General features: G+C 35.4%; 1 protein-coding gene across 1 annotated transcript; it reads left to right on the top strand.

Moving 5' to 3' along the window:
* The first annotated feature begins 11,983 nt into the window (after positions 1 to 11,983).
* LOC146907970 (uncharacterized) lies at positions 11,984 to 13,792 on the top strand. Its single transcript, XM_085724431.1, has one exon. It carries the CDS (start codon positions 12,033 to 12,035, stop codon positions 13,602 to 13,604), a length of 1,572 nt encoding a protein of 523 aa, XP_085580557.1. The 5' UTR covers positions 11,984 to 12,032; the 3' UTR covers positions 13,605 to 13,792.
* The last annotated feature ends 1,886 nt before the right edge of the window (positions 13,793 to 15,678 follow it).

Genomic DNA, 15,678 nt, shown 5'->3' with positions numbered 1-15,678 from the left:
GTTCGATCCCAAGAACAGCTTGCACCTATCTCTTGTTTTGTATTCCTTGGTCAAGTGGCTAGTTCGATCCAAAGAACAGCTTGTACCCTATTTTCTATCCCCTGGTTTGTCTACCCTGTCAATGTCCACCTGAATCCCCAGTGACATGACATGCTCCATAGACTCCAGTTGTTTGTCTTGCATTCATAATCAAAATATTGCATGACATTCATGATCCTGAAAATCCGAGAGCGTATTTTTATGTCCGAAAATAGTGCAAATGTTAATATTTAAGTATCTTCGTCATGTCAACTCAACGACTTCGTCTCTTGACTCTCCGGACAAAGAAACTTAAATAGGGGCAGCTGTTGTACCCTAATTTTGGACCTAAAAATACTAGCTCCATTCTCCTTTTCTTGCATTTCAAGTCATTTGAACTGTCTCTGATCAATTACATCTTTCTCTGCATTTTATTTCAATATTACTTGCAAAATTCATGAAAAAGGGCATTTTAGTCATTTCCTATGTTAAAATTTCTTTCAATCTTTGAAAAATTGTTTGAGTCCTTTCAAATAGTTTGAATAAGTATTCATTTCAATTCTATGTCAAAATCCATTTCAAAGATTGCATTTGAAGTCATTTTGAGTCAGTTTAGCCCCTAGGGGCATTTTAGTCTTTTCATGTGTTAAAACTCTGTTTAATTTCTAAAAATTGTCTCTGAGTCTTTCAAATTGGTTTAAATAAACTTTTGCTTCAATTCTCTGTTAAAAATCATTTTAAAAATTGCATCCCGAGTCATTTTTAGTCGTTTTAGTCCCCAGGAGCATTTTGGTCTTTTTCACACAAAATTTCGGCAGAGAGAGGTTACTTTAAAGTACCTCATTTAAGTAGTTGGTTCGTTTTAGTCCGTTTAGTCATTATTAATCGTTTCACTTTACGTTATTTTCCATTTTTGCCAATTTTAATTCAATTTTATTTTAGTCCTAAAATTGTTAATAATTGCATTATAGTCCCTAGAGTCTTTTTGTTTGCATTTTGGTCCATTTTTTTTTCAGTCCTTTAAACATTTTTTTTAAATTCACAATTAAGTCCTTTTTTGTCCAAAAGTTTGCAGTCCAGTCCATTTTTTCGAATTGCAGATTGGTCGCCAAAGTTCTGAAAATTGCAAAATGGTCCTAAAACACCAAACTCAGCAAGGCCGAGCCAATCAAGCCCAAAGTCCACATGTCAACATTCTATTGGAGCATCAGAACACATGTCATCTATATAAAAGGCCCCAATCATTACCATTCCATTGAGAATTGAACAACTCAGCAAAAATCACCATAAACACGTTTCACTCTCTCTCTCTCCTCCAACAGAATCAAAACCACTTTTCATCAAGAACATGATGAAGTTCGTGAAGAACTTCATCACCTAACAAACCCTAACCATTTCCAGATTCAATCAAAACAAACAAAAAATCCACAAATTCATCACCAAATACACCGAATCAACACAAATTTCCAAAGGTCGAAGCCAAAACACTTTCAATTCGACAAAAATCTTTTTGAATTTAGCTAAGTTCTCAGCGATTACGTGCGTAATCATCATCATCGAACTTTATTCCTTGCAATTCAAGCGTGAATTCGTCAAATCACGACGAATTCAACACGATCACAAGGAAAGTGCTGAGAGAAAGAAGAAGAAGAGTTGAAATTCGAAGTAAACCAGAGAAAGATTCGAAGTGAACCAGAGAAGAAGAGGAACAATCCACGAAACACTTACCAGAAATTCAAGGAAGATTCGAGAAGGTTTTCCTCATCTTCCCACTCAAATCTCCATTCAAATCCAGGTAAACACACGAATCCCTCTCGTTTTTGTTTAAAATCATCATCGAAGGTTCGCAAATGAAAATAAACGGTGAAATGAAGTAGGTTAACAAATTCCAGAACGAGTTCTTTCGAAAAAGACTGAAAAAGATTCAAAACCGAAACATCAAATGACGATCTACAGCGTTTCGCCGTTTATTTCTCAAATCTAAGTTCATATTCGAAATCAGCATAAAAAATAGAGTGGTTTAGGGTTTAGATCCATGCAGATCGAAGAAGATTAGGTTTCCGTCACCGGAATCTTCGCCGGCGGTGGTCAAGTCCGCCGGAGAAGATGACGGAAAGTTTAGAGAGAAGGGAGAGGTCTGAAACCCTAGAGAGAGAAGTGAAGAAGTGGAATGAGGCCTGGACCGGCCTCTGGTGTTTATAAGGGAACGTGAACCAGACCGGTTCACTTGAACCAGTCTGGTTCACCTCTGGACCAATGTCCCTACCGTCAGATCTAGGGTTTGATCCATCTGGATCAATCCTACGGTCTCTATTCCTTCCCTGTAACCCTGATCCATCACGTGCTTGGGCCTGGGCCTTGTGTTACTGATTTTTCGTTTTGTATGAATTTTCTTGCTGTTTGCACCACAGGACATGCTTTTTACGCCCCCTGTTCACTCAAAATTTCTTTTAAAAATTCCTAAAAAATTTCCTATGTATTCTTGATTATTTTCTTGATATTTTTATGATGTTGTTATGTGTTAAATCTTGATTAAAAATATGTGTAGCATTTTTTAGTTTGTTTACTATTCTTGTTAAAATTTGTGATGTTCTTGTACATCTTTAAGCCCAAAAATCCTTTAAAAATTCTAAAAAAAATTCATATAGGCTTCTTGATAGTTTTGTAATGTTTTGTGATGATTTTTGTACTTTAAAAATTGGTGAAAAATAATGTGTTGACTTTCTTGCTACTTTGTGTTGTTTTGAATCAAAAATTGATGAAAAAGTTGCTTGATTCTAGTCCCAATTTCTTGACAAATGTTTGTCACCTATACCATATGACTTTGTGAAGTTTTAGCTACTGTTTGTGTGTGCTTTTGCTGCTTGTGTATGAATTGTGTTCAATTGCTTGGTTTGCAAGTTATGTTTGTGAATAAATGATGCAAATATGCTTAAATATATCATGGATCTTGACTTGAATATGTTCTTATAATTCCCATGTCATTAATTGTAAGTAAACCCTTTAGAAAACTGTCATGATATGAGGATTATAGGTCATATATTTGTTTGGATGTCATGGTAAATTTCAAGTGTATTTTGCCACTTTTAGGTTAGGAATTTCATTAACTTTTGCCAAGTTTTAGCATTTCTTTTGCTTATAATTTTCAATTCCTATTATTCCTTATGCCACTAACTATCTCATTTCATGTTTCATTCATTCATAAGCATTCCATACTTCATCTCCTCCTTCATCTTATTTCTTGCACTTTAAGTTTCACCAAAAATTAGAATGTAAAACTTAGGAATTTTGTAATATTTTTCCTATGCTTTTAAATTCTTGCAAGACCATAGCATGTATCTAGGGTATGATGTAATAAGGACAATGGACTCTAATGATGTACACTGACACAAGCACCGACACATGCACACACCTCACTTTAGATGTATGGCTAGGATATGCATGTTTAGGATTGAATGTTTAGATGAATGCTTAGGCTTTACACTTAGAAAAATCTCTTTTCCAAAAAATATGAACAATATCACTCAAACCATTTTCTTAATAAACTTTGGGGTCCAAAACCCCATTGATTTTCTCTTTATTTTCTTGATCAAATTTCAATGAAAATTAATCATACTTTGACTTTCTTTTGCAAAATAACCAATTCAACCCCACAATTTCACAATCTTATGCCCTTGAGGCCTCTCTCTCATTCTTCAAATTCCAATTTTCAAACTTAAAATCAACCAACAAAAACAAAAACCTTCTTTGAAGAGAACTACAGTGGATTTGATCCCTTAAACGGGTACGTAGGCAAGGAATCAAAATTCCTTCAATTCAATTCAAATAAAATAAAAATTCAAACATCTTCTTCTCCCTCCAATTCTTGACTTAGTAAACCCTTAGGTGTAAATATCATTTTCCAAATAGCATTTAAAAATAAAGCGCGCGCGTAGAAAGTAAAGACGGTTCCTATAGGATACTATAGTCGTTATGGGTGCCTAACACCTTCCCGTAGCGAAAACAACTCCCGAACCTCGATTCTCAAGGGTTTTGCTTATTTTTTCCCTTCCCAAGAAAAAAATGAGATATCACCGGTTAAAAAGGTTCAAACGTAATCAATGTTTGACACCCGAAAACCAAGATAAATCACTAGGTAGATTGTGAACTGCATCTAAGCTTTTAAGCAAGGTTGCATGTTGTTATTTTTGAGAGTAACCTCATTTGATTTGAGTCTGTAATTTGGGAATCACAGGGGTTTGTGATCAGTTGTGAGGGAGTGAGATGGGATCTCAGATCTAGGAGTTCCTAGGTTGAAGTCTAGTTGGGGTAGGTCCTAGGTCATAAGTGCAAACGTGGTTTGCTGAGAGCTTTTGAATACGGACTGCACTAGTGGATTTTCTTCCTGGCTTGGTAGCCCCCAAAGTAGGTGACGTTGCACCGAACTGGGTTAACAATTTCTCTGTGCCTCTTTTCTTTCTTGTCTGTTATCTTTATCTTATTATGTTTGTTAGCTTAATGTTCTAAACATCGTACACAACATCTGTTATCTGTTTTTCGTGTTGAAACATTTCTTAGAACATCGTAAGACTAATGTGCCAGAATTTCAAAAAGATAAAGGGTTAGAAAGGTTGCAATTTTTATCTGTTTGCAACAGAGAAAGTTTACCTGTTTTTGGTTGTAGAAAAGTAAGCAGCGTTTAGAATTCTTTGAATCCCCCCTGTCTATATTGTTGGATATATTAAATAATAGTAATGTCGTGTTTATTTATCTTAGTAGACTATACAAGTGATGTGGCCATTGGGACGTTACTAACCTAATTTGTTATATCCCTCCGATGGCTAACTGCACCTGCTGATCGCACGGTGATCCTTACGTATGAGGTCTTGCTAATTCAAAGGTAATTGAAACATAAACTTAAATTGGCTTTCTAGTGTTTCCCAAGGCAATGAAGGCCAAGGTTCCCGTTACATCCACCCATCTATGAATCTTAGGACACTCATAGCACACACTCTCTCTACGCTTACTTAGTAGTTCTACAAACGGGCAGCCCAAATCTAGGTCTACCTTACTAAGGGTTTCAAGAAAATGGTTCTATTAGGCTACAACTTATTTCCTTTAGCTAGGCATTTGTTTCCCTAATTACTAATCAGTTACGTCCTAGGTTCGGTAGGGCACCACCCAGTCTTAATAGTTTCACCTAATAAGTACCTACGAATAGTTATCAGTAAAATGATATAAATATCAAGATATAAGGATCCAGTTAGTGATAGCAATATTAGGCCCTGTCACAACCTAAGTACCTAATCTAGGGTTGCACCTATCACAGAAATAAACTACTCCCTCCGTTTCAAAATGAGTGTCACTTTAGCCAAAAAAAAATTGTTTCAAAATGAATGTCACTTTACATTTCCAATACAACTTTAATTTTTTTCTTCCAACTTTACCCTCTCCAACTTTTCTCTCACACAATTTTCAATGCAACTTTATGTTTGTCTTTTTTCTTATAAAGTAAGGGCAGTTTAGTAAAAGTGTTATATCTAATGATTATTTCATTCCATTCCATTCCTTAATCTGTGTGCAATTAGCTAAAACGACACTCATTTTGAAACGGAGGGAGTATTTCCTAATAAAACTTAACAGTGAACAAAAAATAAATAAAATATAAACGACATTAACTTAAATAAATATCCAACAAAAATAAACATAGGTTCATCTTAGAACTCAAACCTAAAAAGATTTAGTTACACAAGGTAACTAAAAACAAATTACTAAAGATAAAAACATATCCTAGAAAATCAAGGAGAAGATAGAAACTCTCCGGAAGCTCCAAAGTTACCTTCCTCTTGAACTGTCACAGTTCTGAACGAGAAATTCTGAATGAGGAAGGCTGATATTTATAGTGAGAGTTTCTTCCTTGGTTTTAGCTAATAAAAAGTGCTGGCTTCACCCAACACGGAAGCAGGAAAAGACGGTTGTGCCCCGCATTTTTGCATGCATGCGGCGCATGCTAAATGCCCTAGGCACATGTGAGTGTATCACATTGCATGCCCTAGGCACATGAAGGATGCACTAGGCGCATGGGTTGTTAAATCCATGCCCTAGGCATTTTTTTTCATGCTCTAGGTGCATGGGGTGTATTTCCTGGGTACAATCTCTGATTTTCCGTCGTTTTTAGGTCTTCGTCTTCAAATGACTTGCCTCGGTACTTTGGGCACATAATTCCCTCCATTTGTAAGTCTTTTGAGGCCTCTTGAATCTTTATTCTTGTTATCCTAAAATTTCACAATTCTTCAGATGTTCTTGATTTGCCGATTTGCATGATTTCTTCGGAATTACTTCAAAAACCCCTAAAATTGCTATGTTTTGAGAAAATTAGAATAACAGACTCAAATATAGAAAACATTACAGAAGTCCCAAAATCATAGGCAATCGTTCTAATACTCCTCCTTTTTGCGGCTAAATCGTACTGAAAATAACTGAAAAACATGCCAAGAATAATGTAAGATGACCTGTCATCAGTAAGCTCATATATTTCCTCAACCTTTTGTTCCGTCAACCCAACCTCCCCCCTTGGAATTGAGAGACGGTATTCTATCCTTAACCTACTTCATTCAACCGTCCAGGTTCTAAACATGATTTTGGTGCCATAACTTTAAACTATCTATATTCCTTTGAACTTCTCTTTTAAAACAAAACCACCCCAACCCTCGATTTGAATGACATTCCACTGAATCCGCATATACTCCTTATACACCGAAAGATCTCTCTAACACTTTAACATCCGCAATGGTCGAGGACCCCAATTTTCCTCATCAACAAATAACATAACCGGACAATGGTTTGAGAGCCCTTGTGGTTGAGCCACCTGAATGCAATTCGGCCAAGTAATACACCAATCCTCTGACAAAAAAAAAAATCTATCAATCCGGCTCATAGAATAACTATCCCCTTTGTACCAAGTAAACTTACGGCCATAAAAAGGTAAATCAACCAAAAAAATTATCTTTAATAAAATTATTAAAGTGATCAGAATCAACTTGACAAGGCACTAGTCCGCAATTTTTTCTTTCTTCCTCAGAACAAATAGCATTAAAATCACCACAAATACAATGCTTGACCCCCACATTACCAGCCACCACAACATACAAACGATTCCATAATTAAATCTTCACCTCCATGTCACACGGAGCTTATATATTAATTAAAGTGAACTCTTCCAAACAGCGGCGAAACCTACCCTTAATAACCATCAAATGCTTAAAAGTCGAGGACGAAATCACCTCGACCTATGGGGTATCCCAAATGGTCAATAACCCCCCCATAAGCAGCCACCAAAGGCCGATAGAAATAATCACAAGGAATCTGTCCCCGTAAAGGCGAAAAAAGGTAATCATCAATAACAGTTAACTTTGTCTCCTGAACACACAAAATCGACGGTTTCTTATCACGGACCACACACAACACTTCCCTCCGCTTCTCATGACCTCCTGACCCCCTAACATTATAAAACAAGATCTTCATCAAACACACTAAACCAATCCCCCCACCCCCACCCACCACCACACAAAAACAACATTAAAATCACCTCGACCTCTGAGGTATCCCAAACGGTCAACAAACCCCAGAAACACCCACCGAAGACGATAGGAATAATCACAAGGAATCTGTCCCTGTAATGGTGAACAAAGGTAATCATCAATAACAGTTAACTTCATCTCCTGAACGCACAAAATCAACGGTTTCTTATCACGGACCACACACATCACTTCCCCACCCCCCACCCCCCCACAACCACTCAAAAACAACGAAACTACACTGCCCTGTCCCTGCTCCTCCGTCCCTCGTTCATCCCAATTTTTTTATTATTTGTACTTCTCCCTCAGGCTAAGGCACTAAACATCCATCTTCTCTGGTTGAGCATGTAAAGACACCTAATTTTGCCAATCTTTGTTAATAGAAGAAGAGGAATTATTAGATGATGCAGTGTCCCCAATTAATTTCTCTTTAGTCTCCTTAGGAGCTTGACGTTTATTCATTCTAATACACTTTTCGACAAGATTTTCAAGACCATTGATCTATCTTTGTATGGAAGTCGGGACACACATTTTAAACTATGAACAAAATGCTTCAACAAATAGCCAAACTTCTTTTTTGACGTACGCTTAACCTTACACTTCTGGCCCGCTTGCTTTTTCTTCACCAAAGGAGAAAACACCACTCCAGCATCACCTACATTAAGGCCGTGTAATCTGTTGTAACACCAAGATCCCGAAAAGGCTGGACAATTCTCAATTTGAGGGCAAGAATTGGCTCGACAATCACCACTAAAATCCTTCTCTTCTGTTTGTGCTACCTGGTCCAAAAAAGAAACAGCTGTAACAACCCTTCCTGAAGTTGAATTCAGCGCCGGTTGCTGCCCATCAGAAGCGCAAACAGCTGAATCCGAATTAACATCAACCTACACCGGTTCCTACACACCAGAAATGACTGCAGGGACTCTAGAACAGCAGCAGTCCTATTCAAAATCTGCACGCAATCAGCAGCTTCTGTCACCTCTACATCCTTACAAACCTCCTTAAAACTATTATTATTAGCCACCCGTTCAAGTTATCTAGCAAAACGTCAACATCTTGCTGCTCATCATGACAAGCATGCAGCTGTTGCTCCACAAAAGCATCATGAACCTCTTCTTGTTTGGAGCCTACTGAATTCGTATCAATATTCTTCTCCAAAAGACAAGCATCCTCACGAAGACCCAACCCCCAATCCTCGACAAAATGTAGAGAAAACGCCTTTCCGTCCACCATAACATTCTCCACCACTTTAATAACTTTCAAAGATTCAGTAACAATAAAAATGCGCGCATAATCCAATCTTTCTTTGTTCCCCGTCCAAGAATCCATTCTCATAATTTATATAAATATATTTCTTGGGATAATATATATTCCTACAACCATAAAATGGTTATGTATATCAATGTAGACAAATAAATTGTACGTTAAATATAGAAATGTGTTTTGGTGTCTAGAAGTCCTAGCTCAACTGCCAAATGCCAAAATTGCAAGGTCCGACGTCGTGATCCGCGTTCGAACCCGAGACCTGATAGTTGTGTGTGAGTTTAATTTCAATGGATTACCGCTTCATCTAAGACGGAAAAAAAAGTGTTTCAGTTAAAAAATATCAAACCTTAAATTAAATTTTATTAAAATTAGTCCTTTAGTGTGATAGCCTAGAGACACGTGTATTAATACTACAATTTTGTGGTTCAGATTGAATTGCATCATTTTACATCATATGACTACAATTTTCTCTCTTCCATGAATGTTCTTTTTTCGTTGGTGGCCGGGGTTTGAACCCTGAACCTTGCATATAGTATGCATTGTCCTTATCAACTGAGTTAAGCTCACGAGGACCTTTTCCATGAATGTTCAATAAGAACTATCTCATGGTGACTAAAGTCTTATGATTTTCTTTTAAATTCAGACTTAGTCATTATACATAGGGATCATTTCCACAAATGAAGTCTCTTTTATTAGACTAGGGAAAATGACCATTGATAATATAGTTGTAGGAACTTTTTGTTGAACACTCAACAGCTAGCCATTGAGAACAAGTTGTATATGAAGAAGTGAACAAAACTGAAGAAAATTTCATTATTGGAAAGTTTACAACTGATGATATATATATATATATATATATATATATATATATATATATATATATATATATATATTCGTTCTTACGAATCCGAAGGCTCGACTCTGTAAGTGAAAAGAGGTCCGTAATAAAATAAAAATGTATTTTTTTTTTTAAAGAACAATGTTCTATTTAAAGTTTTTAAAAGATAAATACAAGGTGTAGTATATATGTTGTACACCAAAAGGTGAAAATCACTACCATATACATGAGGAACCTCAAACCACCATCTTAAAAAAACACTCACTTAACACCAAAAGCAAGAGAGGTTTGCACACCCCAAGATCCGGCCCTGTGTGTGTGTGTATATATATATAGATCTTGTACTACACTCTAATTGTACTATACTATATGAGAAATGTACTACATGTTGTAACTTGTATAACAAGTTACATTCGTTAACTATCTTCTTTTCCTTTGAATTGTTCATGGTGCAATAGCCCTCCCACAAGTTGGAGGTTGGATGATGTCTAACATGCCCAACTTGGATAACAAAAGATTAGAAGGCTGAGGATGTAGAGATTTGGAGAAGAAATCAACAATTTGATATTTGGAAGAAACTCGTAACAATTCGGGAATGCCAGCTTTTAATTTTTCCCTCGATTTGGATCCTTTCATGAAACACATGGTTAGCTACTATGTGAATAACACTATGATTATCACAATAGAGGACAAGAGTTTTGGTGCATTTTACTTGTAAATCCTTTAGAAGATAGTATCCATTACAAATTCACATGAAGCTGAATCTAGGGCCCGATATTCAGCTTTCGAGTATGATTAGGATACTATAATTTGTTTCTTTGTTCTCCAGGAGATGAGAGAAATTACCTATAAAGAAGCATTGGCCTGAAATTGATTTCCTGGTATATTTGAATCTTGCCCAATCAGCATCAAAAAAGCCCTGAAGCTCGAGAGGTGAAGTTCTAGAAAAGAAAAAACCTTTTCCTGAACAACCTTTGAGGTACTTTAGTACTCTCATGGTAGTAGTATAATGACATTAAGAAGGATTACATAAAATTGACTCAAATGTTGAGTAATGAATGTGATATCATATCTTGTTGCGTTGAGATATAGTAGTCTTCCTACAAATCATCTGTATTAAAAAATGTCAACATAAGTTGATGCTGATGATGAATAAAAACTAGTATAATGTTGGAACAATTTGTACAATGCCTCTAAAGTTTTGATGATAACAAAGTATTTAAAAACAATTGGATATGTTGATATATGTTCAAGTATATAGGAACGTAGATTAAAATTTAACAAAATCCAAACATATATAAGAGCATCAGAAGCACAAGAGAAGCTAAAATATTTGGTAGAAGATCTGAAGAAAGGTCAATCAGAAGTCAATACTTTGAATCAGAAGAGAATAAGTCACCTAGAAGCTAGTGAAAACCAGACTCTTGATAATCATGTTCTAAGTCAATCAGACTCTGTGTCAATCCAGACTTTGAGGGACCCAAAAGCCTAGTCATCTTTCTCTTCTTCTGAGAATGGTCACTTCCAAATAGTACAATTTGTCTTCTTCTAAATCACGTGGTTAGTCAAATTCAAGGACAAAAGGAATTAAACATATACTTTTATTTGCAGCAATGAATTTTGAATGTCTCTTCAAACGACAGTAACCATATCGACTTTGTTATATGTATATAAAATTGTTTATGCAAATATAATCACATAAAACATGCAACGAGTGAGGTGCAAATATTGAACATTGTTTTGCATATAAAGTAAAATTTGCTTAATAAAAACACTACAATAATTTTGATATTTTGAAAATAGTCATGAATTTTTACAATTTTATCATATCAACTTTTTCATATATATACATAAAAATTTATTTTTACATATATAGCAAATGAAATCCACAACTGGCGTTATTTAATTATTTAACAGATTTTTGAATATGTTAGAGAAAAATAGTTAATAGAAACATTACATTAATTCTAATAATTTTCATTTAATATTTTTAAATATTCTATAATATTAATAATTTAATTATTTTCTATTTACCGTAATATCGCCTGACCCGTCAGTCTTTTACTAATTAAAATAAAAAAATAGTAAATATTTTGTTCCGATAAGAAAAGAGTAAGTATTTTTTTACTAGCATGGGCAACGGGCAAATTAAACGGGGTTTGTGCCTCAGATCGGGGGGTGGGGTAAGGACGAATAATAAAATTGTCATTTATATTTATATGAGCGTTGTCATAATCTTTGTCTTTTCTTGGTTTATTTTTATAGATAATCTTTGTCTTCTATAAAAAGCAAGCAAGTACTCCTAGCTAGCAAGTACTCTTAGATATACCAGAAAAGGTGACTTACTACATGCTATGGCCAATCCACCAACAAAAGCTGAGTGGTTAAATTCTATCAAAACACTGCTAAAATCTGTGGACTATGATTATATTCAATCATGTAGCATTTCCGTGGTTCCAGAAAGTCTTAAAAAATTGAACGAGGATGCATTCATGCCAAGGGTGGTGTCCATTGGACCAAGATTCAAAGGAAGCAGAGATGATTTACTTCTCATGGAAGAAGTCAAATTACGGTGCATGTTGTCTCTTATTCATCGAGCGGGTCAAGAAGGTGAAGCCGCTAACAACTTGGAGAAGTGCAGCGGAGCAGTTTGGGAATTAGATGAAGAGGTTCGTGCAAGCTACGTGACACACATTGAGCTCATGCAGCACGAACTCGGTAAAATTATGTTATTAGATGGATGTTTCCTGTTAGAGCTTCTCATATCAAAGGGATTAGATTCACAACTTCGTAGCCGTTTACAGCCACCTGGCCCAGCAGCTGAAGTGCTAAAAGATCCGGATGTTCTGTCTGATCTAATGTTATTGGAGAACCAGATCCCAATTCTAGTCCTCCATAAGTTGTCTCAAACACTTTTTCCAAATGAGTTCGAACCAGATCTCCCTCTTCCCTATCCTTCTCAAGAGGAACAAAGGATAGAGAGGGAGGAGCAGAGGAAGAGGGAGCTAAGGGCAAAGAAAATCAACAATCTTGCTCTCTCTGTCTTAGGATACTATCCTCTTCAGTTACCGTGTCCCGAAGCCCCTCACATTCTTGATCTTGTCCACTTCTTCGTCAACGGTACAGGTGAGAGAAGAATGGACAATCATGGCAATCATGTACTTGCCATTGAGAAGCTAAAGCTGAATAGATGTGCTTTAAGTCTCCAAGCTGCAGGTGTAAGTATCAAAGTTCTTGAAGATAGGGATAAAGGGCTTTCTTGCTTCAATTTGACGAGGAATTGGTGTGGTGGGCTAATGTTTAGGATTGGGAATTTCATAGCCAAAACAAAGCATAGGAATGCGACAGTAAGCCAAGTGAAAGGTTTGGACTTTAATTTTAAGTTTGAAAATGGGAAACTGAAAATTGAACAGTTGCATATCACAGAAACAACAAAAGCAAAGTGGCGCAATGTCATTGTATGGGAGCATCATAAAAAGAAGGGGAAAAGTTCTTCCATTTCCGTTGCAATAGAGGACCATGGCCTGAATAGTCCCAACGGCAAATTTACTTTGTCAGCGCTGATTTTCAATGGATTGATTTGTTGTTCGGCTGATCTAAATTTTCTTAAGGAAAAGAACATCATTGTGGATCATACTAATATGAGTAACGAGAAGTTGAAAGAGTTTTTTCATACGATTGCGTCTGGAATTGATTCTGGGATACTTGATTCCAGTTATGTTAAACTGGTTGATGATTTGAACAATTACTCTGGAGCGTTTTTCATCATAAGGATCTTAAAAATATTGTGGCATGGTTCTGCGTATTGTCTAGAATGGCTTATCAAATTTTTGAAACAAAATTACAACTTTGTTGCTGCATTGTTGGCTATACTTAGTATTGTGAAGACGGTACTTGCAGTCCTAGCCTATATTTTGCATAAGTAATTTGTCTCCATTTTACGGAATTTTTATTTCATGTATGTTTCCTGTCCTTCTGTTTGTAATAATGTATGTTTCTTGTCCTTCTGTTTGTAATGGGAATTCATTTGGGTGTTTGTTTGTTTAGAGGATTTAAAATGCAAGTCAATTGATTTTTCTTGTGTGACATTTAATGTATGAGTTTGATTTTGTTATTCCAAGTGGCCGTGCAAATTCCATCATAAAAGATCGTTACTCCCAGTCTCTAAATAACAGTCGTTTTTTGTTGACAAAAGTAAACGATATTCATTCTTTCAAATTGATATAGTACATCGATACAATACAAATTCAAATTCGCTAAAAACAAAAAGAATGAATCTGTGAAGAAACTCACAGCATCCATGTTAATAGCATAAAACGGCAAAATATCTATGCCTACAAATATGACTAATATGACTATATTCAAGTCTCCGGAATACTCATGTCTCCGCATCTGCAACATTGACGACGCCAAAGTCATTGTCATTGATCGGATCTGCACTTGCTCAAAGCTAATCTTTCAACCTGAATCAAATAAACCGTATTAAGACGGGAAATAAAAAACACACCGCACAAAGACGGGAAATCAAAACAAATAGAGTCTTTCAGAGACGACGAAATCACAAAAACAAACGGAAAAAAAAAAAACAAAAAATATGTGAAATCACTTGTTCAATTAGGATAGAAGGAAAAACAACTCAGAGGGGTGATTTTTGGGTCAAAATTGACCATAAATCACCCCTCTAACAAGAAGAAGAAGAAGAAGAAGAAGAAGAAGAAGAAGAAGAAGAAGAAAAGGGTGACGTCTAGGGTTTGAGAAGGAGAGAAGAGAGAGGGAGGAAGGTATAAAGTTCTACGAACATAAAATTTTAAATAATAGTCGTTTAAGGTTTATGCACGATTATTAATAAAATGATTAATTGTGTTGATTTTTTATGGTAACATTAATATCATTTACTAAAACACCCTTATTAATTGTAGTTAGTGGAGTAGTTAAGTTGGATGAAATTCAATAAATAAGAGTAAAATAAATGGAAAAAAAATAATAAATGTTGCATTGGTATTCTAAAGTGACAATTATTTTGAGAAAAAGGAAAATGTGTAAAGATACTATTATTGTGAGACGGAGGGAGTAGTATCACCGTTACAAAACAGGTATACTAATTTCTATTTCATAATTTTTTTTGTTGATAATTTATTGTTTTAATAAAGTGCATCGTAGATTCCGCCACCATTTTTTCATCATTAATTTTATTATAACTGGCGTTTTGACGAACACTCCGTACCTGTCTTTATGCTCTTTTTATTACGTTAATGTGTATAAATTATAAACAGTAGTTTTTATGAAATTTTAATTAAAATTGATTTGATTTTGATTAAAATTCTAGATGTAAATAGTAGATAATTTGTACATTCATATTGTAACAAACTATACTTATCTTTTTCAATTATACCAGCAATATAACAAATATAATATCTTTCAAAAATACTAGCAACAGACCCGTGCTAAGCACGGGCCCCCTGCTCCGCGCGGGCTATTCCTTAAATCGTGATTTATTCGTCACAACGCAGTTACAATATTGTTTACATTGAGAAATAAGAAAAAAAAATTAATGATAAAGACGAAGATAATAATAAAATCATTGAAATAGTTGTTATTAAATATTATAAAGTGGTAAACTAAAAATATGTGAAAATATTATAAATGATAAAATCACAATAATGATAGCGAGGACGTTAATAAGCCCCGTGATTTTTATATATCATTGAAAAATATTTGTAATTTTTTTAGCATTTTTTTTTATTTTTATATGAATTTATAAACAATAAATATGTATATCGTGCAAGATTGTTATATCAAATTCTAATTAGTATATTATAATTACTCCCACTATTATTTAGAAGATACAATTAGGCATGGCAATGGGGCGGGTGGGGACAAGTTTTACCTTCCCCGTCCTCATACCCTACTACCATATACTTACCCGCTACCCTACCCATATCCAATGGAGATAAGAAATCGAACTCATCTCCGTCTCCAACGGGTTCGGGTATCCCCACC

The sequence above is a fragment of the Medicago sativa genome, chromosome 7, assembly GCF_051527215.1.
Source record: "Medicago sativa cultivar Bolivia chromosome 7, Bolivia_mono, whole genome shotgun sequence".
Classification (NCBI taxonomy): Eukaryota; Viridiplantae; Streptophyta; class Magnoliopsida; order Fabales; family Fabaceae; genus Medicago; species Medicago sativa.
Note: the sequence above shows the minus strand (reverse complement) of the source record. Positions and strands in the feature narration are given on the sequence as shown.